The sequence below is a fragment of the Phaeoacremonium minimum genome, assembly GCF_000392275.1.
Source record: "Phaeoacremonium minimum UCRPA7 unplaced genomic scaffold PA7_03_scaffold_212, whole genome shotgun sequence".
In the NCBI taxonomy this organism is placed as follows: Eukaryota; Fungi; Ascomycota; class Sordariomycetes; order Togniniales; family Togniniaceae; genus Phaeoacremonium; species Phaeoacremonium minimum.
The window spans coordinates 281,097-307,717 of record NW_006921118.1 but is presented as its reverse complement, the minus strand read 5'-3'; the positions used below and the strand labels follow the sequence as shown (position 1 = coordinate 307,717).

Below are 26,621 nucleotides of genomic sequence, written 5' to 3'. Positions count from 1 at the left end.
AAAGTTCTGCTTTCTCTCACATGCTCACCAGCGCCCACATCGCAGACAGCAACCCCCCACGTTTTTAGTTATCGTCCCATAGCCGCCTCAATCCAGTCAGGGCAATCCAAACTGCCTCATCAGTCCTAATACCCCTGCTTCCTTGATTCGGAAGTATATTGACCCAATGGTCAAAAAGCTCCCTTGTACGTCCCACACTAATGCCCATCTCTCCCAGCTCCGGGTCATTCATGGCAGCGTACTCTATGCCACGAGGACCTCCAAAGACTATGAGAAGATGGCTGAATGAAGGCTTATTCTGTGGGGGAAAGGCTTGCGAGGCGGATATACCGCGTTCCGATGTACCGATGCTGATGTCGTAGCCGCTCTCATACGGGCATTCGGTGAACACATTTGACAGCGAATTTGCATTACGCACGCTGTAACCCCAATAGTAGCCAGCATCGGTTCGAGGCGCCGCTGGATGAACTGGTTCTGCTGTATCGGTAGAATCACTAGAAAGCTCAAGAGTTACTCTTGTGTTGGGTGGTATCTCTTCCGAAATCGAGACAAGTTGTTTGAGGCCAACATCGACCAGAGTGCTGTTAGTAAGTCAGCAAACACCAAGGAAGAATGAATGAGGCAATATTGTACCCTTTACCACTACTAGGACGGCCCTTTGTCGTGAATCCTTCCCTGTAAGGAAGCCATTCGTCTTTGTGTGGATGATGAGGCATGTCGAGACCAGGCAGTAGACCTGCCAGCCTAAGATTAGGATGGAGAGGAAATAATGCTTTGCGCATGAACGGTGGCGTCTCAAGATAGTTCAACACATGTGATATGTAGTGACATGGATCTGTATCGCCAGTGTAGGCATGATGGTCTACGGCAGGCGGTCTAGAGTCTGGGGCACTGTCATCATAGATGATCACTTCATCCACCGAGAAGACTGCCAAGGCTCTAGCGATTCGTCCAGGACTTGTCATTCTCTGGTCTGCAGTCGCACAGCTGATGCGATTGATTAGCTAAACCAGGGAGCCTGAATCTTAAAAGGCACAACTTACTCAGCGATGATGCTTCCAGGGATGGCGATGGAGACGGTCCATTCTCTTCCACCAGCTGCTTGAAATCTAGCGAATGGCTTGGAGGAGCCGCTACGTTGCCCATCACTTTGTAATCCATCATTGGTGTCATCGAGTCTTCGCTTCTGTTTATGGATCAGCTTGATGAAAGCTTAACAGAGTGTCGCATTTGAAAGCGCAAGGCAGTGTGTCCTGATATGAATGCCCCTACTTCTAGACATTGGGAAACATTCGAAGACACAAGGCCTGAGCTGGTCCACAAGGACTATTCTTCTCCAAGATTTCACAGGAATTCTGAATGAGTACTCACTTTAGCTTTGTGATCACCTCGGAAGGACATCTTGCATTTCACTCTTAGAGAGTTTTTGTAGCTCAATACACCTCTTCAAGTTGCTTCAATTCTCTGACTTTTCTGGATGCCGAGAAAAAAAGGCGGGGCTTAGAATAGATCCGGCATAATTTCTTGACCACCTGCACACCGCCTTCCATTCCAGGACCTCGGGACTTTCTCTTGCTCGATAAACAGCGATAAGGTAGGGACAGCTGTGCCACTTATCGCAGCCTGCCACTCTAGCCGAACCTCCAACTGTCCACTTCAATCCTTCAGCAATTAACATCTGGAAGCCACCAGATCACAGATTAATCGCAATGACTGTCAACATCGGATCTTCGTCACAATGGAGCCAAGTGCTCAGCTCCTCAAGCATCGTCGTTACTGACTGTAAGCTCTAATAATCAAAGCCCAAGTTCTCGACATTAGCTGACAAATGTACTGTACAGTCTATGCTGACTGGTGCGGACCTTGCAAGATGATTGCTCCCACCTTCGAGTCATTGTCGACAAAATACTCGAAGCCGAAGCGGATCACTTTCTGCAAGGTCAATGTCGATAACCAGCGCGATGTCGCCTCCAAGTATGGTGTCAGTGCTATGCCGACCTTCCTGATTCTCAAGAATGGCACTGTCATTGAGACAATCCGAGGTGCCAACCCTCCCGCACTTACTGCAGCTGTTGAGAAGGCCGTGAAGCTTGCTGGCCCTGCAAGCGGTGCTTCATTTGGCACAGCTGGCCGCACTCTGGGAGGCACTCCATTGGGTACAGGCAACAGTGGTCCACGGCAGTCACTTCAAAGACCATTGAGATGGGATATGAACAACTTCATCAATGGCATCATTAACTTCTTTGGCCTCTACATGATATCGCTCTTTTCGGTAAGCTCTCGATCATTAACTGCCAGCTACTTACTTCTTGCAATAACTAAAATGTCACAGTTTGACCCATATAAATCTGCTGAGAACTCCAAATACAATATCAAAAATCCAGTCGGACCTGCAGCAGCAGCAGGATCGGGCTCTAGTGGTCAACGTCCAGGAGCTCCGAAATCATCTTTCAGAACTCTAGCTGATTTGGGGGGCGACTAGAAGATTTCATATTGGTGTAATAAGCAACAAGGTGTTTGCGAGGCGTTGGGCTTGCATGTAATTTGTTTGAGCTTGTATCTTTTTAACCTACTCAATCATTTTTGATCTTTCTGTTTTGCAATCTTTGACCTGCTACTCGACAACAAAAAGTCACATGTGCCTGTTGTCACCTGTCAAATATCTGCCACCCAACGACGAAGGGTTAACCTTTGGTAAAGCATGACCCAAAACAAAGCTTTCACAGCCATCCACTGCTTGCTTTCCGGGATTCTTTTTCCCTCTCCTTCTTCGCAATAACCTCTGCATCACATTCATGATACAGCTCGACTAGGTCATCGTCTTACCTCCCCTCATACCTTCCAACTCTCACCTCCCCCTTCTGGAATCAGGTATTTTCGCTTCATTGGCAATTCAAGATGGTGGACCTTTTGGAGGATAGTTCCTGTCCTATCGCAGCCACCACAGATGCAGCCGACGGAGGCGATATAGCATCCAATCCTGTACTAATAGACCCTGACGGAGATATCATTCTTGTCGTCAACAATGATGCCATGCAAAGCCAGCATAGCTTTGTTGTTTCATCAAGGATTCTCACTTTGGCATCATCTGTCTTTTCCAAGATGTTCAGTCCCAGATTCAAGGAAGGACCACAACTTCTTCAGCAATCTCGCCCAGTCATTCGTCTTGAGGAGGATAATCATGAAGCAATGGAGACAATTCCTCGCATCATTCATTGTCAATGCCTCGACTCCACCGCTCTCGTGGCACCCCAAGAGTTGGTGGCAATCTCAATACACTCCGACAAATACGATCTCAACAAAGCCCTGCAAGGATGGATTATCCACTGGTGCACCACAACAAGACCCCCCAAAACCCCCCAGAAAGATTGGGGTCTGCTGTTGCTAGCTGCATACATGTTCCGTGTACCAAACTTCTCCAAATTAGCTTGCGAGGCTAGGAATGTCCTAACCTCTGAGTTTGCTTCACACTGGCAAAGCACGAGTATCTTGCCCTTGTTCCTGAAGCCATCACAAGTATGAAATATTTTTTTAATAACGTTAAATCCGAGGCTAATTACAACTAGATGTGGTATCGCACACTATTGATGTCACTATAGACAAGATTCACGGCGAGCTCCAAGGAGTGGTCCAAACACTCCTCGATGACGACCACAAATTTGAGACATACACAACCTTTTGCAAGTGTGACCGTAACCATGATTCATTCACTATGATGATATGCCCAACCCTCCTCTTCAACCCGATAATTACCACCAAATACTGCACAGCGGCTTCGAGAGTGGGGCATTTCTTCTCTCTCTTGATTACGAACCAGTTATGGGCTTCTATCGAAACATTCAAAACCTTTTGCTTGCAGGATTTGTATAGGCTCTTTCATTCTATGTCTGGCGAGTCCTCTTTCGCCATCACTGCGAGGCTGAGGGAAACTGTCCACTGCAACTTCAGATGACTGAGTTGTATCAGAAAGTGGACAATATTATCCGTGCTCTGCCCAAGATCACCTCAGAGGATTTATCCATTTGAGTGATTCCGAACTTGCAGGACATCAATAGACTGCGCTCATGCAATTCTCAGGTCCATACCGGAGGGATGATCAGAACTGCTCTATAAGGGCTAGAAACTAAAAGCAGGCTGAGTATCAAGTATTTTCCCAAGACATTATGTACTATCATTAATGCAAGCTTTGAGTCTTCATGACATTATTATAGATTGCAAACTTGCTCGGTTCATTTTGAAGATGGCCAACTATGAGACTGAACTCGGACAATGTATACAAATTTTGACAATCATGTGGCCAGAAATACTTCAAACACCTGTCTTGCCAGCATGTTTGTCATCTGTCATTTAATGATGTGTATATTACGCTATACTAACCCGGTCGTTACGAACACAATACCTATGCGATCCTGCCAACCTGCCTTGAGCCAGCTACTCACCAACTCGGACTTGAATTGAGATTTTGACACGACTTCACAAGCCACTTACTGATATCTCCAGTCTAGGACCTGATAAGTTACAGCTCAGATCGCTTACGGCGAGATTTCCTTAGAAGACCTAACAATTCGTTCTGGCCTTATCTAGAACCCTTGGTGGGGTCAAACAATCTGCCAAGTTTCACTGATCTGCAACATCATCTTGGCATCCTCTTTCCTCTGATAGATGCCAAGCAAAATAGCCAAGATCGCCCAGTTATCACCAAAGGAGCGGGTATGTCCGTGAGCTCTCGCATTTGTCTTCTGATGATAGGAGGTCTCTCTGAAGCCTCCTTGAAGTCGCTGCTTTTCCCATGTTAAGACTGCCAAAAAGGGCACCATATTTCAATTTCAACACAGGTAGCGGAATATTGTTTTTCTCGGAGCAAGGAGAGCTTGTGTGTGCCCATTCAATTGACATGTCCAGGCCTCTTCCAGTTTCTCTAGCCATTTGCACAGAGAAAATACAATCGAATTGATGCCAGCAGGCATATTGACGTATCAATTACACATCATGTGCCGGTCCTTTGGTATTCAATATAATATGATTAGCAAGTGGCACTAGTAAGCTACGAACATTACAGATTGAAAGTTGCAGTAATGGTGACAGAAGAGTCCCTGAAACGATTTACGAGAGGGATTCCGACTTTGCCCAGCATGATTACCCGTAAAAGTGATGAATCCATCTGGTAAGATCGCAACAGACATTCAAGTTTGCTACCTAGGAGTGCATATTTATCTGTACCAAAGGCATAACAACAAGGCTCACAGCTCGAAACGGATCACCTGCATCTGATCATTTCCGCAAGCTGCTGTATCAGGACCCCCGTCTTTCACACTTCGCTCTTTGAAACTACACGGAGACATCGCCTACTTCCTCCGCCTTTGCCTTGAGGTCAGACAGATTAGGAGCAGACGAGTGTTTTTCGCCGTCGAATATTTCACTGATCTCCTCGAGAGTCTTGCCTTTCGTCTCAGCCCACTGGAAATATATGTAGATCCAAAGCAGAACATTCCATGAGGCATTTACCATATATGTCTTCCAGCCAATACCGGAAAACATGTACGGGAAGACCATTGTCACAAAAAAACCGCAAATCTCGTTTGTGACAGCGAAGCAGGCGGCACCCGTAGCACGAATACTGTATGAAAGAACCTCAGGAGGATACATGCTGGTGAGCGGTGTGATGCCGAAGGAGTATGAACCGAGGAAAAGGAAGATAACCACGACAGTGCCGTAGATGCCAGCGCGGTCAGTAGACTCTCCATATCGGGCTGTGAGGCCGCCAAGCATGTAGAAAAACATTGTGCAAAGTCCCAAGCTTATAAGAGCCAGCCATCGCCGACCGAGGCGTTCAGCGAGCAATGAACCGGTCAGAGCAATACAGAACTGAAATGCAGAGAGGCCAAGATTGATTTCCAGCTGGGTAGTCTCATCGCTGATGCCGGCTTGGGAAAGCATAGTTCCGAAGTAGTATCTATAGCGCAATCATATTAAAGTCAGTAACGTATGCATGCCTTGTGGATTTAGAATCGACTAACGTAATGACATTGGAACCGCTCATCATACACAGCGGCGCAACAGACATGGCCAGGAACACTCGTTTCCGGTTGGCAGGAATTCGAACCGCTTCGCGGAAGCCAACTCCTCGACCGACTTGCTTCTCGTACTCGAAGGTATCGACAATTTCGCGGAACTGGACCTGAACACTAGCAGACTCGCGGTCCTCACCGGTCACCTGAGCAAGTACATTAAGAGCTTCTTCGTGTCGTCCATTATACGCTAACCAACGGGGAGATTCAGGTAAGAAGAATAGGACAATGAGGACAACACAGGGAATCGCGGCCTGCAAGATACTGGGTAGTCGCCAGGCCCAAGTTGAGGGCTCTAGTAGGACAGCCTGATGGAGAAAGTGTTTAGATTGAAGGCCGCCCAACTTTCCACATTTCAAGTGGGAGAGATTCGACTTACACCACGGCAGACTCCAGCAGCGAGAAAGGAACCGAGAGCCCAGCATGTGAAATAAAGACCCAGAGCAAAAGCTCGTATGTGAGGAGCGGTGGTTTCCGAGACGTAACTGCTGGCAGACGTTTGGGCAATACCGACACCCATACCGATAATAACCCGTGCCACAATGAACATGGCTGTGTTCTGTGATGCTCCACCAAGAGCAGCACCGAGGATATTCATAAGAGCTGAAAGGCGAATTCCGAGCTTACGGCCTTTCCAGTCAATGATTTTACTCGCTATAGGAGCAATCACGAGAGCTCCAGCGAAAGTAGCTCCAGACATGATGCCTTGGGTGCGGTTTGTGACGTTGAAGTACTTGTTGTAACTAGGCATCACATTAAGAGAGCCCATAAGAGAACCATCGTAGGCAATGGTAACTGAGTCGACGACGCATACTGAGATCACAAGCGCAGATGTCAAAGACATGCGCGCCGGCGCGAAAAATTTGGCCAGGGCAGACATAAGTCAGAACAAGCAGATTCCGGGAACGGAAATTTAAACGAAGAACTGGCTCTCTGAACAAGAGTCTGATTCAAGATGAATGTAACGATGATGAGCCCACAGTTCAATAACGAGAAGTCGAGATGAGTTCCGTTTCTTCTATGCACATATATGTAGCCGTTGAAGAGGTCTCCCAATCTCTTTCCCTTCGAACGAAGATAAGTTATCAAATGGAGCGTGTACTAGTATAAGACTCCGCAACTAGCAAACCTATGCCGAGAGATAAGACCCATAACTATCAAGGCTTCTTTCAACTCAATGCCAAGTCGACTTCCAAGACTTTGCAGCGGGGAAGACCGCGTTTATGATAGCCAACCACCAAAATCACATTATCAATGCTGTAGGTGAAGTCCGTGCCAAGAGGAGGAGAAACTGGCTAAGCCACTGAAGGCACTTGAACGCGAGAAAGCAGAAATGGAGATGCACGCAAAGAGTCGTAGAAGAGAACATAGTTATCTAATGACTAGAGACAATAAGCAAGTGGGGCACTACGAACTTCAGTTTCGACTAGTTATCGTTTTCGTTGAACAGATCTATCCCTACACTCAAAAGAACATAGGAATTAAGTAGACTATGCCAAAATTTAAAATGGCTGAAGTCAACATCTTTTTGCATTTACAATCATCTGTCGCATCAAACATAATCGAGGTACTCGTCAAATTTTCTTTAGAATAGTAATCTGCTCCGAGATTCTGAGAGAATGTCATAAGCCCTTCTGCGACTTTCACCATCATCATGAGGAGAGCTCTTTTTCTTCTAGATGAGGTCGAAGCTACTTCGGAACAAAAAATGATGGCATAGGCCTATCTAGGCTTGTCTTTATGTCGTCAACTTATATACGCCCAGGCGTGCCACGACGCAGGATAACAGCCGCTCATTGGACGGTACAGTCAAGTTTGATAGATGACTGTGTAGCGCGACGTGTGCACGCTCTATTGGCATCTACTGCAGTGCGACTTAGACAGTAAGACATTTCCAATCACGTACATATTTGCTATCGCAACAGTATACCGACGGCATTCAAAGTCACTCCTATCGGAACCTACGATAGCCGATTGAATCAATCTACATCATTCATACGTCAGTGGCGCGTAAGGCCCCTAGAGTTTTCGTAGCTTTATAAGTATGCGACAAATCGAATCAATCTCCAAAATGATATCGATAAGCATAAGCCAGACCAAAATTCAGCAGCTCATTAGCTTGAAGACCACGAAGACGCAGATATTACAAGAGATGTGCGTTACCTCGTAATGATTTTAGTCTTCATCATTTACAGCCACAATGTACAGAGAAGACAACAACTGACATACGCTTACTAGCCCCCCTTGAGAAGAGAAACCTCGAAACGCTCACAATCGGTTTACCATGGCGCAACATCCTCACAGGTCCATCATGGTGAATGCAGCAGATTGGAAATGTTCATGTGGTCATACGAATGTCGATTCCGAATCTATCTGCGGAGGATGCCAGATGCGCGGCGGTTGAAGATCATGACATAGTACACCGTTGTTACCTTTTGAGACCTTTTTCAAAGCACCTGAGCGACTTAACGTCCGCACAGGAACAGGAAGACACCGTCAGAATGCATTGGCTGCAGTTTTGAGCAAGGAGACTCAGGTATCCGTGGAAGATACTAGTTCATGCCTCGTCACGGGTGTTTGGCAAGAGTACATGTCGTAGATACATAAGCCTTGATACCCTTAATTCACATACATAGCTAATGATACTCCAATTTCATAGTTAAAGGATTTCTCTGTATTGCCTGACCTACCTATCGTTAGTGCTCCTACCAATTCCACGAACATCGCATATAACTCGGCTATTTACGAAGGCCAGAGCCGTTCATTGGTACGTCAAAGAGCTGAGGGACAGTACAGTAAGCAGCCCCGCTAGTATGATAATCATCAAGTCGACAACTTGGGTTATAAAAGTTGCCAATCACGACGTAGTCAGCATGCTATAGCTTGGGAATCTGTATAACCCTGTGCATCATTTTAGAGCCCTTCCTCAGGCACACTTCCATTGATTATTTCACAGCCCACCTGAAGCTGAGATCTAGCCCATAGACTCTTCCGTAGGATCGATGGAGCGCGCGCTCAAGTTCCTCATTTGGTAATTCTCTCAATTCGAGCATGATGACACCGGCATCACGTTCTTTGGCTGACCCGCCTGGGCTTTGATGAGGAACTAAGATACTACTCAGGAGATCTGGGATGGCGGTTGCAAAGCGACGTCATGTTCAGCCAAGATAGTGAAATCAGATTCACACTTGAAATTTGAGTGTTTTTTATTTTTTTTTTTTTTTAGTCTCACCTACATGAGGTTGCAAGATTGAAGTATTCTTCAACCAAGAGTCTCCTGCTTCATCAAAATGCTTACCATATTTGCTCTGCTCGTCGCTATTTGCATCGAGTCCACCACTGTGGCATCAATTGCACCGGTTAGCTGTCAATCAGCAGCCCCTAACCAAATGACTCTTCATTTACCATCGTTCAGTTTATCTGTGCCTGATTCGCCCTTTGGTTTGGTCTATTCAAGTAATGATGCTGCGTTTGTTGCGCTCGGTTCGAACCTCGGCGTCCTGAATACATCAACATCCCCACCAAGACTTTTCCGCACCATACCTCTTCCAGTCTATAATATCGACATTGATGCTACTGTTGATGACAACGGAGCAAGCGAACTGACAATCACTGCGGACAAACGAGAAGTCTGGATAGCTGACGGCCCTGGAGCGGTGGTGGTCAACGCAGAGAAGGCCGCTACTGGGTACGGTGATGCCATTGTTGGCACACTTATCACTCAAGAGTTTTCCAGTGCACTTAGAGTTACGCTGTCTGCCGACGAAGACTTTGCTTTCGTCAGTCAGGAGTACGGAACCAATGTGACCCAGAAACGGGGCGCGATCCAGGTATTCAAAGTGAGTCGGTTTGAAAATCGTACTGTGTCGGGCACATATATTGGCAAGATTGTGCTCGAATACTCGGTCGTCGGCTCCGCCTTGTCTGGCGATGGGCAGACCCTATTCGTTGTCAGCGAGGCCACACGAGCATCATTGCTCGTGAACCAAACCAGGGGTGTCGTCAGCGCTCTGGACGTTGCAACCCTCAAGACTGATCCATCTATGGCTCTACGGGCCAGAGTTGATGCCGGCTGCCAGGCCGTACGTATTGTAACATCGCCGGATGGGCGGTATGTCTGGGTCACAGCACGGCAAAGCAATCAGCTCGTCGTCTTTGATGCGGCGAAGCTGGCGGCCAACCAGACAGACGATGCTCTGGTAGCCAAGATTCAGGTCGGCACGTCGCCGGTCGGACTCACTTTTGTCCATGGCGGTCGGTATATCATCACCGCTGACACGAACAGATTCAATTACACCGGCGCCACATCGGGTTTGACAGTCGTTGATGTTCAGAAAGCGCTAAATGGCGCGCAAGGATTCCCTCGCATTCCTTCGGGGTTGTTTCCTCGCGCATTTGCTGTCAGTCCAGATGGGAATACGGTGCTGGTGTCTCAATATGATAGCCAAGCGGTCCAAGCATTAGACATCAGAGACTTAGATGCTATGATCGGGTCAAGTAGTACGTCCCCGACAACAACTGGTCAGCCACCTGCTGTCCCAACTGCCGCAGCAGCAGTAAAGAACTTCAGCTTGGCTGGTGCTCTTGTTGCAGGCATTGTCGAATTTCTAGTGTAAAAGGACTGCATAGGGTTTAAGAACTAGCGGTATCTGTGTGTCATTATTCGATGAGGAGATTGTAGATCATAGAAACTGATTTCAATCGTGTAGAATCCTAACGCTGAAGTCCTCGGTAGCTTGCTCCACTACGGAGGCTACATTAGTGCTGTGTCATGCCTGTAAAATGTGGGAAGCGGTAGGAGTGGCAATACGTTAACTTTGGTTGGTCAAAGAATTTTGGAGCTTCCATTTAGCTTTCTTGCACTTTTACTCGCTGCTACGTTCATCGAATTTGCACATTCCCGACTACATCACGGAAAGAGGTCAATCGCAATGCTCTCAACTAGGAGAGCTCAGAGCGCATGCCCACGGTGCAGGGCACAGCTTCTGAAGCTTTTCGATGCTTCATTTGCGAAACCCATACCAGTTTCCAGCCGACTCGCGCGCCGTTCCATCTCTTCGACTTCGACTAGTGCGCGGCCTGCGATCCAGGGATCAAATCGCCTCCAGAGAACAATCTCGACAACTGCACCTCGACAAGGAGAAAGCCAGGTCGAGAATGTACCGGCGCCGAAGGAGGACCTAGAGGCCGTTGTGCGGCAGGCGAGGGAGACATTTGGCGATACTCTACCGCAAGGATACCTGTCGCAGGACGAGTACAGGCTGTATGAGAGACTGTATGGCGCCCCGCTGCGCGACACCCGCCTGGAGGATGTTGGGATCCCAGACGCAGGCGAAAATGTTATTGACAGCGACCTGTCCAAGAATACGCTACTGCGCGAGACCGAGAGTGGTGAATTCGAAGAGGTAGAATACTCCCTAGAAGATGGGACCACGGAGTTCGAGGAGATCGTAACCGAGGAAGGCATTGTGCAACTTCAGCCACCAACAGAAGCACAACTTCATCGCATCAATGCTGTGGCTAAGAACCAGCGGGAGTACGACGCGCTTATAAAACTCAGGGCAGACTTCGAAGCTGCTAGTCTCAGGCCAATAGAGGAAGAGGAAGATATCGAGGAGGAGCAGGAGGAGCCAGAAGAGGAAGAAGAGGAAGATGAAGATGAAGGCGAACCAGATGCTACTTTTCTCGACTGGCCAGAACATACGGGTCCGCGAATGCATCAGTACAGCCTTGAAGGGAAGTTTCGGACCAGTCCGAGCACTTTACATTTACCAAAGGTGGACTTTGTAACGCCTATCACGGAGCTGTTGAAGAGAACAGACACTACCCATATTCGGCAAACTGCTGAGAAGGCGTTCGGAGGACCGGGTCTGCCTTTCTCTCCAGCAACGCCGAAATCTGGGAACAGATTGCCACAGAAGCCCGTCACCATGGAAGCGAGTCACCACAAAATGTCCGAAATAGAGGCAGATACCTATATTTCGACCGTTCTTCCTGGAGTTTATGCCTCCGTCACCAGCACTTTGGTAGAAGTGCGCAAACGTCTGGGCTCAGAGTGGCTACAAGATTTGATGTTTCGCACTGACGCGCAGGGCCGCGGCCCTAGGGTGCTAGATGCTGGAGCTGGAGGAGCTGGGCTGGCAGCATGGCAAGAGGTCCTTCAAGCAGAATTCGAGTTGATGCGTGATGATGGCATGATTTCCGGGCTCGAGCCTCCTGGAAAGAAGACTGTTGTCGTGGGCTCTGATCATCTACGACACAGGATATCCCGGTTTCTTCATAACACCACATTTCTACCCCGTTTACCTGATTATCTCCACTCTGCTGAGAACGCGGAGCGTCATATTGATCAGGGCGGTACGCCTCAGCCTCGAAAGACTTACGATCTCATCATTGCGACCCATATGTTCATGCCTTTGGAAAAGTCCTGGAGGAGACACGAATTACTGGACAACCTTTGGTCAATGTTGAACCCGGAGGGGGGTGTACTCATTATTCTCGAGAAAGGGCATCCTCGCGGCTTCGAGGCTGTAGCTGATGCGCGGGACAGATTGTTGAACGAGTTCATAATTCCGCCTTCGACGCTTTCCGAGCCTGAGGTTATTGAGAGTGAAACAACGAGAGTGCGTGAGCCAGGCATGATAGTGGCTCCTTGCACCAATCACTCGAAATGCCCAATGTACCTAACTCCTGGGCTGAGTCACGGGCGGAAAGACTTCTGTCACTTCAGCCAGCGCTTCATCCGACCACCGTTCTTGCAGAGGGTTCACGGGGCCACCCATCGCAATCACGAAGACATCGACTTCAGCTTCATTGCCGTGCGGCGTGGCGTGCCCACAAATAATGCAAAAATGGCTCCTGGAATTGATCAGATTGCCCAGGGAACTGAGGCCACTGACCGCGCTTTTGCAGGTTATGACAACGTACCAGTGGACTCTCCCGAGCGTCCTCAGTCGCTTTCATTGCCTCGTAATGTTCGTGCACCGATCAAGCGGCATGGCCATGTCACGCTTGAGCTCTGCACTCCAGCCGGCCAGATTGAGCGTTGGACCGTCCCTCGTTCATTCAACAAGCAGGCATATCACGATGCGCGGAAGGCCCAATGGGGAGATCTCTGGGCCCTTGGGGCGAAATCCCGAGTCCGGCGAGACGTTCGTCTTGGGAAGGGAGGCGTAAAGCAAGATGGAGGTGTCCGTGCTCGAGCTGCAGCTGAAAGTGCCGGAGCGAAGAACCCAAGAGTCGTCGAACTCGACATGGGAGACAATGGAGTTTATGCTGCCAGAGAGAAATCCCGGAGACGTGTGGCGCCTGAACGGCGAACCAAGGGCGGTCGAAAGCCCAAGATGCGAGACCTCCTCAAGGAGCTGGAGGAACAAGAGCAGTAATGCAGCAACCAATGTCAGCAATTCTGATCTTAGGGTCAGTTACTGCCTCAATGTAGAAAGTTGTACATTATCGTGAAAAGGAGTCATATGTGACTTATAGGCGTCACTGGTAGGGAGGAGATATCCTATGGCTCCTAGAGCCTTGTATACTATAATCAACTCAGACAAATCGCTCCTGTCTTGATGGTCAAATTGGAAGATTACCAAGATTTAGTCACATTGTCTCTTGCAGTCTATAACAGATGGGGTCGTAGTTCGTGTCTCAATACGGCGTCATATGGAGCTGCGTCAGCCAGGCCCTCGCGTGCCAATATTAACACTGGTACACAAGAAGGGTGGTAGAGCTTCCAATTGAGCCCAATAATCGCTTATACTGCTATACATGATATACATGAAAGGGATAATTATCCGTTTGTGCAGATACAAGCCTTTTAAACTTGAGCGACTAGCTCCCATAGCCATTATGTCCCATCTCCAGTGTTTGAAGCATCAGCCCTTCAGAAAACGGCCAATATTAGATAGATATACAGAAAGAAAGAAAAAAGGTGTATAGATAATCGCAGGCCTAGAATTACGGTTATTAACGTCAAAGTACTCATGGGCCACTGTCGATTTGTTCCGGAATGTTTGTCTTCGTCCATTCCGACCAGTCTCTGCAAGTCTGTGCAACTGTGTTGGGAATTTGGAACTTCTTGATCTTCTCAGGCTGCACAACGAGCTGCATGAAGAAACCGGATGAGGCGTGCCACGCGACATGGCAGTGGAAGGGCCAGACTCCCGGGTTGTCTGTGTCCACCTGGAGGACAACATGGCCTCCCGGGCGGACCATTTGGACGTCGCGGCGCATTGGATTCGATGCGTTGACAATGGATGTGCCATCCCAAGCGCCAGCTCCTTCATGTAGAACGTACATATTGGCACCGTGCATGTGCATGGGATGACTGTTGAGCTTATTAGTATATGAGCGTGACACGCAGAAATATCGAGTGCAGCTTACGGTGCTGGTGAATTATTCTGAACAATCATCCGTACAGAAGAGTTGGTATACGTATTTCTAACATTCCAGATCTTTGGGAAACTGGTATTGCCCTGATTTGCGAGCAACAACGGCGGCGCGCCGTAATCACCCCTGAAGCTGACATTGTCAAGTTTCCAAAGCCAAATTTTTGACTCGTTCAGGAACAGCTCGACAGGCACATCATGGGTGAACGATGGCTCTGGTACGGGCATTTTGTAAAGCGGGTGGGTAAGCGAGAGGTTATCGTTGGCACACGTTCCGGGGTCAGGTACATCCCAGGGCTTGCTGGCAGGCGCCTTGTTCGTATCAGCTTGATCGTAGTAGACTGCAGCAACTGCAAAGGGTTGTTTCGCTGGTGAGCAACTTGTCAAATTCGAGCGTATCCAGTATGCATTCTTCGGCTTCCCAACATCAGCCTTGACAAGCACGTCTACGCGTTGACCTACACCCAGGGTGACAACCTTGGTGTCATACGGCTCGATGGGGATGAAGTCGTTAGCGATGACAGTCATGGTGTGCTCATCTACAGAAAAACGTTGTACGCCTTCAGCGCCGGAATTGATTAGGCGAAGCCGGTGAGTCTTGCCTGTCTTGAATTTGAACTTGGAGATGCCGGCGCCGTTGGTACACTTGGTCTTGTCTCCCGCATCCTTCTTGGAGCAATCGAAGTTCATCTTGCCATTGATCAGGTTGTTGTCTGAGAACACCCTGGGGTCTCCACCAGGAGAAAGCAAGGTCTTCAGGATGGTGAAGTAATCATTGTGATACCAATCTAAATGGAAGGCTAAGATCAGCTTTGGATGTATTCTGTAGGTCCTGGCTAACTCACCGCTTAGCATAATTGGGCCTACGTCGATGTCATACGCCTTATGCTTAGGTCCATATACCACAATGGGGCCAACAACACCTCCAGCATACTGTGCCGAATAGTGGGCATGGTACCAAGATGTGCCATATAGTGAGGCACGGAACTGATAGGTGAAAGACTTTCCAGGAGTAATAGGACATTGTGTTACACCAGGCACACCATCTTCCCAAGGAGTGCCTTTCTGTAAGAAGCCATGCCAGTGAATCGAAGTACCTTCTTCCGGACCAGTGATGTTGTTGTGTACAGTGACTTGGATGGTGTCGCCCCAGTTGGCCTCGATGGTAGGGCCGGGGAAGGCTCCATTGACGAGCAGAACAGCACGCTCGTAGCCATCTGGCGCAATGACTCCCCGGCTGATAGTCCAGTCATATGAACGAATGACACCAGTGTTTGGGTATTCTTTGTAGGGATTGTTTCCAACTGTAAGTTTCCCCCAGGGGAATCCGTTGGGCAGGGGGCAGTCATTTAGGAAGAATGGCAGCAATGGAGCCGCGAGGGTACCAATTATCGCTTTGCTAGTTTTGTTAATCGTGTATAACGAGACGAGAAGAAGGCTGTCAACTTACCCATTAGTCTTTGTCTGCGCAAGAGTAGCAACAACACCGAAGATCCAGTTGAACACCCCGTTTATCCAACTAACTACTCCGTCTAGTAACCCCATATTTTATGGTAAACGAGTGACGTGAAGCCAGAGAAGCCTGGCTTCCAGGAACAATATCAAAATAATGAATGAAAGATGTAACGAACGTCGATGAGAGCATCGACAATTGTAGGACTCAGGAGAAACCAGCGTCTTCTTATACAGACGCATCAGGTTAACCTACCTAACTCCACTGGTGCATTGTGTGTGTTCTGCACGTGAAGAACAAGACAATCATCGCTCTTGACGCTCTTGGCAAAGACTGATTCATACTCGTCGGAGAAAGCGTTGGGGAACAATAGGGTCCCAAAGCGTCAAACAGGGTCCCAAGGAGGGACTCGGGGTTCGGGGACGTGGCTTGCGGCTACATGACAATCCCCGGGTGCTATCCCGACGCTACTGCAGGTCCCAACTTGATGCTTTCTCCCTCTCGGACGTCAAGATCTCATTTTTCAGCAGGGGCGATCATCGACACAGCCTTGACGTCCTAATAGTTGACAGATAAAGTGGCGCGCGGCTCCCTTTACGGAAAAGGCGTTCCCAGGCCAGTTGGACCTGTTACTTCACGGGGCCACTGCAAGGGGCTTGCCCTCCGTTGGATGATCATCATTTGACCTCGTCACAGCCCAGTTGTCAAGGAGAACAAAAGAAAGCACGATTAAGCATACAACTTAGCATGATCACGAACAGGGGTTTTCTCTACAGGTCCGTATTTGACAGCCCGGAACTAGCTAGGGGCAAGCCAAGCTTGAGTTAATTGCCAGGCTTCGTGCTCACCAACCCAGCCCTAGGAGAGCAGTCTCAGCCTTACGAAAACATTAGCCAAAACAGTCACAGCATTCTTGAGAGGAATAGTTCCCATAATGTCAATCATCCTCGGCTCGAAATAGTAGGCATGCGTCTCCTCTGTAATATTATCGATTTCAATCGTTATTTTTCGAAGTTTGCAGATTCGTACAGTAGGCTGAGTAACCGCGAAGCCAAGGGAGAACCACTAGTGGAGTTCGAGGTCTCAGTATATTGTCTTTTTGTCCCGCGTCAGTACTTCTAATGGTTGCAGCCAAGTCAAATTTTGGCTGTGGCTTCAGCTGTGGCTTCAAACACGGCCCAATAGTGAGTCTAGGTGTTGGTGCAGTGGTGGCCGAGTTAGAATTTTTCGCCCTATGTCAGTGCCCAAGCCTCGTCACATTATGAGGGACAGAGGCGTCGTCAAAGCTGAATGAAATACTAATAAGGGCATGATTTACGCAAACCCCAACATTATGGGCTTCAGGATGAGTCGCGCCGTTACAGGAGATTGTCCCTTCATTTCAATACGAACCGAAAATGCATACTCTCGTACAAAGTCGGTGCTGTCTATACCTGTCGTAGAATTCACGCCATCATATTAGCCTTGGAGTATATGTGAGGCCGATCTTCTTTTCTGAGACAACACAAATAGCTGGTGATACTTGGGCTTGCCAATACTACACTGCCGGTAAGAATTGCTTTCAATACAGCAATACCAAGGAGGCGAAAAGCCCGTATTCTAGAGGTCCAGCATTCAAGCCGCAAAACTAGCTTCATCAATTCTGCAGATATTGCTGCGACCACCGTACAACACTGAGGCGGGATAGTAGTCGTTCAAGGCACCGTCACGAGTGGTGTAACACGAAGCATAGGAAGAGGCTGAATGATGCTCCTTAAAGTCATATATCGATCACCGCAACCGCTGCTGTTCCCGTAGTGAACTATCAGTACGCTGCATTCTAATTGCCGAGACCAGCAGGAGGCCAAGCGCCGACAGAAACTTGTGGCTATGGCCGTGCACGAGAATGAAAGCCAATTTTTCCGCGCGAGAAAGTTCGCTTACAGCATGGAAGAGTTCAAAGACTGCCATTTCGATTATAGAGAGCGGGGATGGGCAAGAAAACATCGTTCTTCACTGAGCGACAGATTTCGTGGTAGACGTCAAAAGGCTGGAGTTGTCGTAATTCGGTATTTCAAGCTTCAACGATGTAGAACGCGAAGTACAGTACGATAAATTGCATGATCGCCGAAAGCTGCACAGACAATATCAAGAGACAGAACGCACTGTTGTCAACCCAGTCACCCAGGTGAAATGTTCTTTCTTTTCAGTCCTCATAGCCAGCCAGCTCTATTTATGCTGTCAGGCATGTGATAGATTCAAAATAACACGATTTGTGCCCGCGTCTGTTGAATCCAGCTATATCAATCAAGAATAGGTCTCCCCTTGCCTTCTGGATATCTGACGTACTGCTTCACGTGCTCTTCCTCCCCCAAGAGTCTCATCCTCCCTTTCCAATATACAATTGTCTTCATTTTAGTACAGTGATCCAGCCGTGGACCTAATGCAATGATTTGATGCTTTTCCTTCGCAACCATCTGGTCGCAGTTCGCTCTGCTGTTTTCTTCCGTCTTAGTTTCGAGGAAAGGGGGCCTTGTAGGCTTGTTGCATAATCATAGGCCGCCTTCGTGCATTCGCATAAGCTTGTTGAACAATCGGGGACGCATCGGATCGTATAACACTGCCGATCGACATGAAGAAGCTGTGGAAGGCTTTAGCAGATCTGACAGAGGCGCATCAATGCACAGCCCTGTAGACTTACCCAAATGTTGCGCCAGATCCCAGCATATATTGTCCGAGTGTCCGCATGATACCGTTCGGTCCGGCTCCGTATCTGAAAATGTTCACGGTTCCTGAGACGCAGTAGTTAGTATCGCGGTGCTCCCGGATGCGTAAAGTATAGCCCACCGAATATGAAGCCTATGATGGTTCCAACAGCTGAGATAGAGTCAGTCTCTGCATTATACCACGCTACAACCCTTCCTACTCACTTCCTCCCATCATAGCTCCCATTTTCGCTGTCGCTTGGTTAGCCAGGCACAGTATCCTTCAAGGTAGTTGCAACATACCTTTATCAAAATTGGAGGGGCCAGCATGGCCGGTATTCACTGGAACGGGCATTCTGAAGGAGGTTTCGCTCTCTCTGGTCGGCGGGCTGTTGTCTTCCACAATTCGTCGTCGCAAATCAAAAGAATGAACTGACAGAGCTCGAGGAGCTTGATGTCTCCACTCGTGGGGAAGCATCGGTTGGAATGAGTGCACGGTCCACCATCTTCTCTATACAGCTCTCAGGACCAATCAGAGAAGCTCATTGCGAGCGAGTGACATCTCACGTGCCCAGCCCCATCTTGTCTCGCAAATGCAATGTTTGGGAAGATGAGAGTCTGGATATAGGCAGAAAACTCCATTTGCAATGCTCTAGTATTGAAAGAACCAAAGTATCACTATTTCCGCGTCGCAACCTCAAAAGTGGCGCATCTCGCCCGCCAAATATAACCTCAAATAAGAGCTGGAGACGGCGGCCGGGTGGAGTGCTGCTCGGCGCGTGCCTCATCGCTATTCGAGTGACGCTAAGCGCTTAGCGAGACGGGGTCGAGACCTCCATTCTTCCTCGACCATAATCACAAAGTTGTGAACAAGTCATCCACAACGGCCGCAGGCGCCCCGATTCAATCGCTTGGTGAGTTGAGCCCTTATCCGTCAACCAGCAGGTCGCTCTCTGGTCGCCTCCTGGCCATCCACGGCCCTGCAGCCTACCGCAATTGCCCCGACCGCCCTGCGCGCCCCGATGACCTCAAGGCTAACTAATCCTCCCGTGCTCCAGCCAGCAGCCTCCCTTCGATCTCTATCAGACAACAGACACAGCGTGACATATGTTAAGTTCCCAGTCAACAGTCAACCGAGACTGCGATATCAACCGGCCTCCTGTGCCAGTGGTGAATGAGTAGGGGACGAATAGCTTGCGATTTCTAAACACGCCACCCGCCGGCCCCTTTATCCTATCCACCTCCCGACCATCCGAAGGCTACAGCCGAGCCCTTCCTCATGACGGCAGTCGCGAGCCCTCCGAGTTTTTCCAACATTAATCGGCCGGCATGGAGTATTAATGGTGGTCAGTCTCTAAACTCGATGAACCCCGACGAGGTACGGGGCATGTTCATGCCTCGCAAAACCATCCCTCGAACGAACTCATCATCCTCCGTCTCATCTACCTCATCTTCCTCTTCGACAGCAACAGCTGTATCCACAAATGGGCAGACAAATGGCGCATCGATGCCTGCCTCTGGCGATCTGAGCGGCTGGCCCAATGCCGCGCCACGGAAGAGGCCGCAAGGAAAGGGACAGTTTCCTCTAGCAAGAGAAGGTGGGACCGAAATGGGTAGGATGCCAGCACCCCGACCGCAGATGGCTAATGGGGTCAACGGTGTCTCGACGATCCATTCACCATCACCAGTGCTACAATCTCAACCACAGATGGCCCCGCAAAGACCTCTGGCAGAGCCATTAGGCCCTGGCCAACCCGTGCTCTATCTCCTCTCTCTGAATGGCACATTTGAGCGCAAGACCATCCAAGTACCATTTTTCCCAGATACCTTAAGAATCGGTCGCCAGACGAATGCCAAAACTGTCCCGACGCCGGTGAATGGCTTCTTTGACAGCAAGGTACTCTCCCGACAGCATGCGGAAATCTGGGCAGATCGCCAAGGAAAGATATGGATTCGAGATATCAAATCCTCCAACGGAACTTTTGTAAACGGTACACGTCTGTCCCAGGAGAACCGTGAATCCGAACCGCACGAGCTACAAACCCAGGACCACCTCGAGCTCGGAATCGATATTGTTAATGAAGATCAAACATCGGTCGTCCACCGTAAGGTTGCAGCAAAAGTCGAGCATGCTGGGTTCTTAAACCCATCGAGCAACCTTCTCGACATGAATTTTGGCGATTTAGACCCTGCAAATGCAGGCATGATTATGCCCCAAGTCGGTGGGATGCAATTTAGGGGAAGGACAGGCAGCCAGGCTTCCATTGGGAGCAGTGGACGCATGGCGCCAGCGTCAAACATGATGAGCACGCAGACTAATGGTATGCACGGCGGGCAACGAGGCTTCTGGCTTGCACCAATAACGACGGAGATGATTGTGAAAAAGCTTCACGTAAGTGATTACTGCTATGAACCCCAGAATGACTTCTGATATTAGATACAGCAAGAAATGCGTAGCGCTAGACTACAGTCTCACGACCTAGGACGGACGGGCCAGTTCATAAACGCCCTACTCTCAAAAGAGGATGTCAAAAATTTAGAGAAGCCACCGGTTCCAGATCCTCCCAAGGCGGCGGCGCCGGTTGTAAATGGCAACGGCATACCCTTTCGAGCCGATGCGAAAGCCCGATTCTCTGACCCTCCCGCTCCTCCGCCACAACAGCCGTTACCCGAAAAGCCTGATGTCCCATCGTTAAAACGAGGCAGCACTGAACGACCTAAATCCGTACCATCGAACACCTCGCCAATACGGCAGGACAACCTTAGTCAAATCATACAACTTACTGAAGCCCTAAACAATGCAAAGAGAGAAATCGATACCCAGACTGCTAAGATGCGGGATTTGGAGGAGATGTTGCTGAAAGAGCGCGAGGCACGCGAGGCTGCTGAGGAACTTGCGAAGCGCCTCGAGGATGACGCACATTCCCGGATGAACGGCTCTGCAAGCTCGAAACACGACGAATCAATCTTAGAGGATGCTTTTGAGCCACCGACTGAAAACTCAACAATACGCGAGTCTGATGCCCAAGCAGGCTCTTCCGACCAGATATCTGTTCCCAAGGTTGATGATAATAAACCATCAGACTCACTTCTGCCTCAAATCGAATTGATGATGTCGGAAATTACGAACTTGAAGCAACAGCTCGAGGCATACAGGCAGCGAGCAGAGACAGCAGAAGCGGAAAGGGATGCTGATCGCAAGTCGCTTGCTGAGATGGTCCTTCAGATCCGACAACGAGACGAAGAGGCCAAGAAAATTGCTGCGGAGACAAAGACACGCTCACCATCCAAACGAAGACGGCCCAGCTCGGGAACCAAGACTGCCACTGCGGTCCAGCCGATCAAGTCCTCTGACGACGGCTCTACAAGAGAGGAAGACGCCCTGGAGGAGCCAGCGGAAGAGCCCACACTCTCTCGTGCTAATACCATTACACCGCTCACAGGCGCCTCTGGGAAGCTTGCTCAGGATCAGGCAATAGCACAGAGCCTTCCGTATGCCTCCATGATCGGCGTTGTCCTTCTTGGCATGGGCCTCATGGCATACATCAACGGCTGGCAACCACAACCTCGCCTGGACCGATAATGCTTGAGCGATGCAATACTGTACACTTGCTCTCACGTTGCGACATAATAGCACCTATCATATCGATCCCCTGAACTTTCACGAAGACAGATCCCATCCTGGGGAACATGATTCATCCACGACAAACGATACCTGAAAGACTTTCCTTTGTGCTATAACATTCGATGCCCAATGGGCCAGACGTATCGCATCCCTCGCTTACTTGAGCTTGTACCATTGCGCATTGCAAGACGCCGTCGCTTTTTTTGTGACTCGGAGTTGGTTGGCCGGGGGGGCCGACCGTGGGGTACGGAGTTTTTCTTTCTTCTTTTCTTGTCTATGTCTTGTGTCTGCTTGGTACTCCTGACAGTATTATGGGAATGGAAGGGGGGCCTGGCCACGAAAACAAAACGAGTTGAATGAAAAGATCAACACGAAACTGGAATGGCGGGTGTACTGAGATATCAGATCCAGTCAACTTTCTACCTAGATTGTAGGGGGATGGGGGACTGTTTGCATACCTTACATACGTAGTGGCCGTGAATACACAGAAATTCTTCAAAGTGTCTTGACAATATCATTCCCTGCCGTCAGTGCTATGAACATCAAGCGGAGAACAGTTATCCATTATCCTGTGCTTTTGAATATGTTGCTCTGCACAGCTAAAAAGCAAATAACTTGAAGTAGATTTCGGATCGTGACGCAAGCTGGAAGCTACTGCAAAAATGTTGAATGAAGTAAAAAGGAAGACAGTGCCTCAAGGTGGAATCGACACAATGAGCTCCTCCGTAGAAAGTAAATAGACCTAGCCGTTGCACCATGAGTAATTGCAGAATGTCATATGAAGCCGCCCAGAAGATCATCACGATCGACCCTGGCTCACTGGCTAAGGACGAGAGAACCATCGAAAAGGCAAAAAGCAAAAGCGAAGGCAGGATTTTTTACCCTCTTTCGAGGCTGGAATAAATCCCAGTAGAGCCTGCACTCTCTTGAATGATGATACTTGCTACTTCGCTAGGGACTTTTGGTCCAATTTAGCAATATAAAGCCTTCAACAGCAATGTGGTTGGGGCAGTGTGTCTCCGTCTCAGCAAGTCCGCCAGACAACGGCAAGCTGGGCGCGCACAGCCAACATCACTAAGATGAGAGGGATCTTGGCCAAAAAAAACAAAAAAAAAATTACTGTCAGATTGAATCGAGTTGCAGGAACTCTCTTGGTATCAGTATAACGGTCACATATCGTCGTCTAATCAGTCAAATCTGCAACGAGGAGGGCGGAGGTGCCAACATTGGTGAACCGGAGAGCCGCCTAGGTGGTTAATTGCCTTCGACCCCAGGTTCAAGATCAAGCAAAAATGAGAGCGAAGCGATAATTAACGACCTCGATGGTCAGTCCTTTCTGCGCATGAGTTTTTGTTTCAGCTACTTCGCTAGGAAACTCTGCTCCTTTTTTGTTATATAAAGTCTTCAACGCCAGGGAGACAGTTGTTTGAGTCACTGGCCGATGTAAGGCGGCCGACATACGTCAAGTTGTACGCTTCAGGTTAGCTCGTTGAACATATGCCAGTGGATGAATAAAATACTATTTTCAAAATACGACAATGCTCCAAGGGGGAAGTGAACCGAGGAGCCTCTTTCAAATGAATCAAAATCAAAATCTGAGAAGCGCGTAACCACTACGGCACAAGTCCCTAACATAGGCAATCATGCAAATCTTGGCAGACCATAGCGAAGACCAGGCATCATTCTGCGAGACAGGCAAAAAGACAAGCAGATGAGACAATTCATTATGGCCTCAAATGGCAAAAGTGAAGAGACCCAATTAAGGGTCAGAAGGCTACCCAAAAGACTTGTAATGTGTGCAGCTACTTCGCTGAGGGTTTTCGCTTTGATTTTGCATTATAACTCTTGATCATCTGTAGGACCAACAAGTGGCTACCGAGACTTGGCAGTTGTGGAATGTTGTGTTGCCTAAATAGAGGATGACTGTTCTCGGTACAAGAAAAGTGGAAAGTCTAAAAAAGGTTCCCAAAACTGACACAAGTCAGACTTGATCAGCTCTCATGTTGAACGGAGAGATATGGAATAATCGAGACTACGTGATTCACATTACACCAGACAGACACTATGTTTCCTAATTTCACAACGCAAAAAGAATGCCGGTTGGAGACAGTCATCTTGCAGCATTTTAGCATAGTGCACTTGGACTCTAGCAATCAGTCCCCAGGTGTACAAGCAAAAAGCGAAGAGATCAGAGATCTATAGCTTCATTCAAATCAAAGTGAACTATCCCAAGTAGTCAGCTACTTCGCTGAACTTTTTTTACTATATTTTGAACCTAATGCCTTGGCGCTAAGGTATGGGAGGTGTTGAAGTGATCACAGCTGGCTCTTCAGATGAGCCAGACTTTGATTTATAGTTTCTGATACTTAAGTTATTACCTATCTCTACTTCAATAACAGTCCCCAAAACGGCCAATTCCCTTGTCTTCTTTCATGCAATGAGTCCAGGGACAGTAGTGTTGTGTGATATTATGAGGTCTTGTCATTCGCCTCCAAGGCATTGATGTCCAGGCGCGATCTTCTGAGCTCATTATCTGTATAGATAGGTATTGTACTGATCTGGTGCAATAGAAGTAACACGCTGGATGCTTTCGATTTCCTCGTCAATGCTACAATAGGGTGATTTAGGTTATTTGAAGACGCACTTTTCAACATTCTAATGACCGGAGGGATTTCGCGATGCAGTTGACCCAACGCTCCTGCCTCTTCGCAATACCTAGACAGCTTTTTTTTTGAACAGGTGAAGCGTCGCTGCACCAGCAAGGTCCAGTGATGGTGAAGCACGGAAGGGGCAAGCTGCAATTACTCAAACTGGCAACTGTCCGTCTCGTACCTGCCGCTTTGCACGTGTCATGCACCTTCGAGTATTAAAGTCTCTTCAAAGCCAATCCCAACCTCACATCTGATTTTCTCTTCTATTCACCCGCCGCCGCCTCCACCTCCCGCCGCGGAGAGGAGAGAGTGAATCAAGAATCACTCTGGTCAATTTTTGATTTCTCTACTCCCTGCGAGAATTTACATCGTTCATTGAGTACTCTGCTTGATGCAGGGTCTCGAAGAAGGTTGGCTGTTTCCGCGTTCTGCAAGCTTTACCTACCTATGTTACTTGGAGTACCACGACCCTCATGGATGGCACCACAATGGACCACCATTGTTGCTAGTACAACAATTAATTCATTTAGATCAGCATGGCGCCACTATCTGTACCTGCTATAGTTCCAGTCACATTAGCATCCTTCATAAGCCAGAGATACGCCTCGACGACATCCTCGATCTCTCCCACCCGGCCCACTGGCATTTTCCCTCCAGCCTCTCTGAAGAAAGCCTCCTTTGCCTCTTCGCCCATGCCATCCCATAGCCCCGTATTGACATAACCAGGCCGTACGCAGTTGACCCTGATCGGACCCAGGTCAGTCGCCAGGGCTTTCGTCAAACCCTGCAAGCCGCCAGCAAAGTACGCAACAGCCGCCCATCCCTTGCCTGGCTTCTCGGCCGCGACGCCGGTGGTGATCGTGAAGGACGACTTGGCACTCTTGTCCAGATATCGGGCCGCCACTTTTCCAGTGATCAGTGGAGCAATCATACGCATTTGTGCCGCCTTATATACCATCTCGACGCTGGTTTCCTGGAGTGCTCCGATGGCGAGTGCATCCGCCGCCGTAAATACTACGTGGCTGATCTGACCGCTCATGGTCGTGGCTTGCTTGAAGAGCGCTTCGAGCGCGTCCTCGACGGTGACAGGGTCGCCCAGGTTCGAAGCGATACCAGAGACTTTTGCTTCGGGGTAGCTCCCTTTTAAGCTGGTGACAGCCGCATCCACTTTGGCCTGTTGTGAGGAGGAGACGGTCACAATGGCGCCGGACTCGAGAGATGCTTCTGCAACGCCGTAGCCGATGCCACTTGAGCCGCCAATCACTATAATGTGCTTACCCTCTAGCTTGTTGATATATTTGAGCTGGGGTGCCATGTTTCTCGGCTGGCTGTTATAAGCAAAATAAAGAATCGCTCTTAATTATCAGGTGTCAAAAGTAGCTGTTCGTTGCGGATAGATATCACTCGTCTCTTTATGACTATCTCCCATCTTCCTCTATCTATTCGATTGTAAGGCTTTTCCAGGTCATATTTATCCTCTTTTCTAAGTCAACGTAGAGGTCATGACGGCATCAACAGTTACTATCATGGGAAGTCATAAATCCGCCATGTCTAAAGTCCGGGAAGTGAAGTACGATCGTTTCGAGTTAAACCCGGCTCTGAGGGGAGACGAAAAATGATTCCATTCACACTTTACCATATGGGCCCTTTTTGGAATGGTTTGCTGGGAATAAGGAGTTTTGCGAGTAGGGATTGGCAGTGGGCTGCAGCTGCAGCTCATCCGGTAGCCTGGAGGTAAGGTTCTCTTGGCTCC

At 48.8% G+C, this 26,621-nt stretch overlaps 7 protein-coding genes across 7 annotated transcripts; 3 read left to right on the top strand and 4 right to left on the bottom strand.

Annotated features, from left to right (window-relative positions):
• Nucleotides 1–1,828: 1,828 nt before the first annotated feature.
• On the top strand, nucleotides 1,829–2,462 carry UCRPA7_2866 (putative 37s ribosomal protein rsm22 protein; the record flags this gene model as incomplete). Its single annotated transcript, XM_007915404.1, has 2 exons — nucleotides 1,829–2,272; nucleotides 2,385–2,462. 2 exons carry the CDS (start codon nucleotides 1,829–1,831, stop codon nucleotides 2,460–2,462), a joined length of 522 nt encoding a protein of 173 aa, XP_007913595.1.
• Nucleotides 2,463–5,328: 2,866 nt separating this feature from the next.
• On the bottom strand, nucleotides 5,329–6,837 carry UCRPA7_2865 (putative hexose transporter protein; the record flags this gene model as incomplete). Its single annotated transcript, XM_007915409.1, has 3 exons — nucleotides 5,329–5,953; nucleotides 6,018–6,214; nucleotides 6,448–6,837. 3 exons carry the CDS (start codon nucleotides 6,835–6,837, stop codon nucleotides 5,329–5,331), a joined length of 1,212 nt encoding a protein of 403 aa, XP_007913600.1.
• Nucleotides 6,838–9,070: 2,233 nt separating this feature from the next.
• Nucleotides 9,071–13,453, top strand: UCRPA7_2864 (putative 37s ribosomal protein rsm22 protein; the record flags this gene model as incomplete). Its single annotated transcript, XM_007915444.1, has 3 exons — nucleotides 9,071–9,099; nucleotides 9,667–10,568; nucleotides 11,208–13,453. The coding sequence occupies 3 exons, from the start codon at nucleotides 9,071–9,073 to the stop codon at nucleotides 13,451–13,453; spliced, it is 3,177 nt and encodes a 1,058-aa protein (XP_007913635.1).
• A 595-nt stretch (nucleotides 13,454–14,048) lies between these two features.
• UCRPA7_2863 (putative multicopper like protein) lies at nucleotides 14,049–16,000 on the bottom strand (the record flags this gene model as incomplete). The annotated part of the gene is made up of 3 exons (XM_007915370.1): nucleotides 14,049–14,394; nucleotides 14,451–15,854; nucleotides 15,906–16,000. 3 exons carry the CDS (start codon nucleotides 15,998–16,000, stop codon nucleotides 14,049–14,051), a joined length of 1,845 nt encoding a protein of 614 aa, XP_007913561.1.
• Nucleotides 16,001–18,398: 2,398 nt separating this feature from the next.
• UCRPA7_2862 (putative mitochondrial genome maintenance protein) lies at nucleotides 18,399–18,947 on the bottom strand (the record flags this gene model as incomplete). The annotated part of the gene is made up of 4 exons (XM_007915424.1): nucleotides 18,399–18,528; nucleotides 18,589–18,679; nucleotides 18,818–18,844; nucleotides 18,896–18,947. 4 exons carry the CDS (start codon nucleotides 18,945–18,947, stop codon nucleotides 18,399–18,401), a joined length of 300 nt encoding a protein of 99 aa, XP_007913615.1.
• Nucleotides 18,948–21,041: 2,094 nt separating this feature from the next.
• UCRPA7_2861 (putative fha domain-containing protein) lies at nucleotides 21,042–22,175 on the top strand (the record flags this gene model as incomplete). Its single annotated transcript, XM_007915414.1, has 1 exon — nucleotides 21,042–22,175. The coding sequence occupies one exon, from the start codon at nucleotides 21,042–21,044 to the stop codon at nucleotides 22,173–22,175; it is 1,134 nt and encodes a 377-aa protein (XP_007913605.1).
• Nucleotides 22,176–25,394: 3,219 nt separating this feature from the next.
• On the bottom strand, nucleotides 25,395–26,183 carry UCRPA7_2860 (putative short chain dehydrogenase protein; the record flags this gene model as incomplete). The annotated part of the gene is made up of 1 exon (XM_007915435.1): nucleotides 25,395–26,183. One exon carries the CDS (start codon nucleotides 26,181–26,183, stop codon nucleotides 25,395–25,397), a length of 789 nt encoding a protein of 262 aa, XP_007913626.1.
• Between the last annotated feature and the right edge of the window lie 438 nt (nucleotides 26,184–26,621).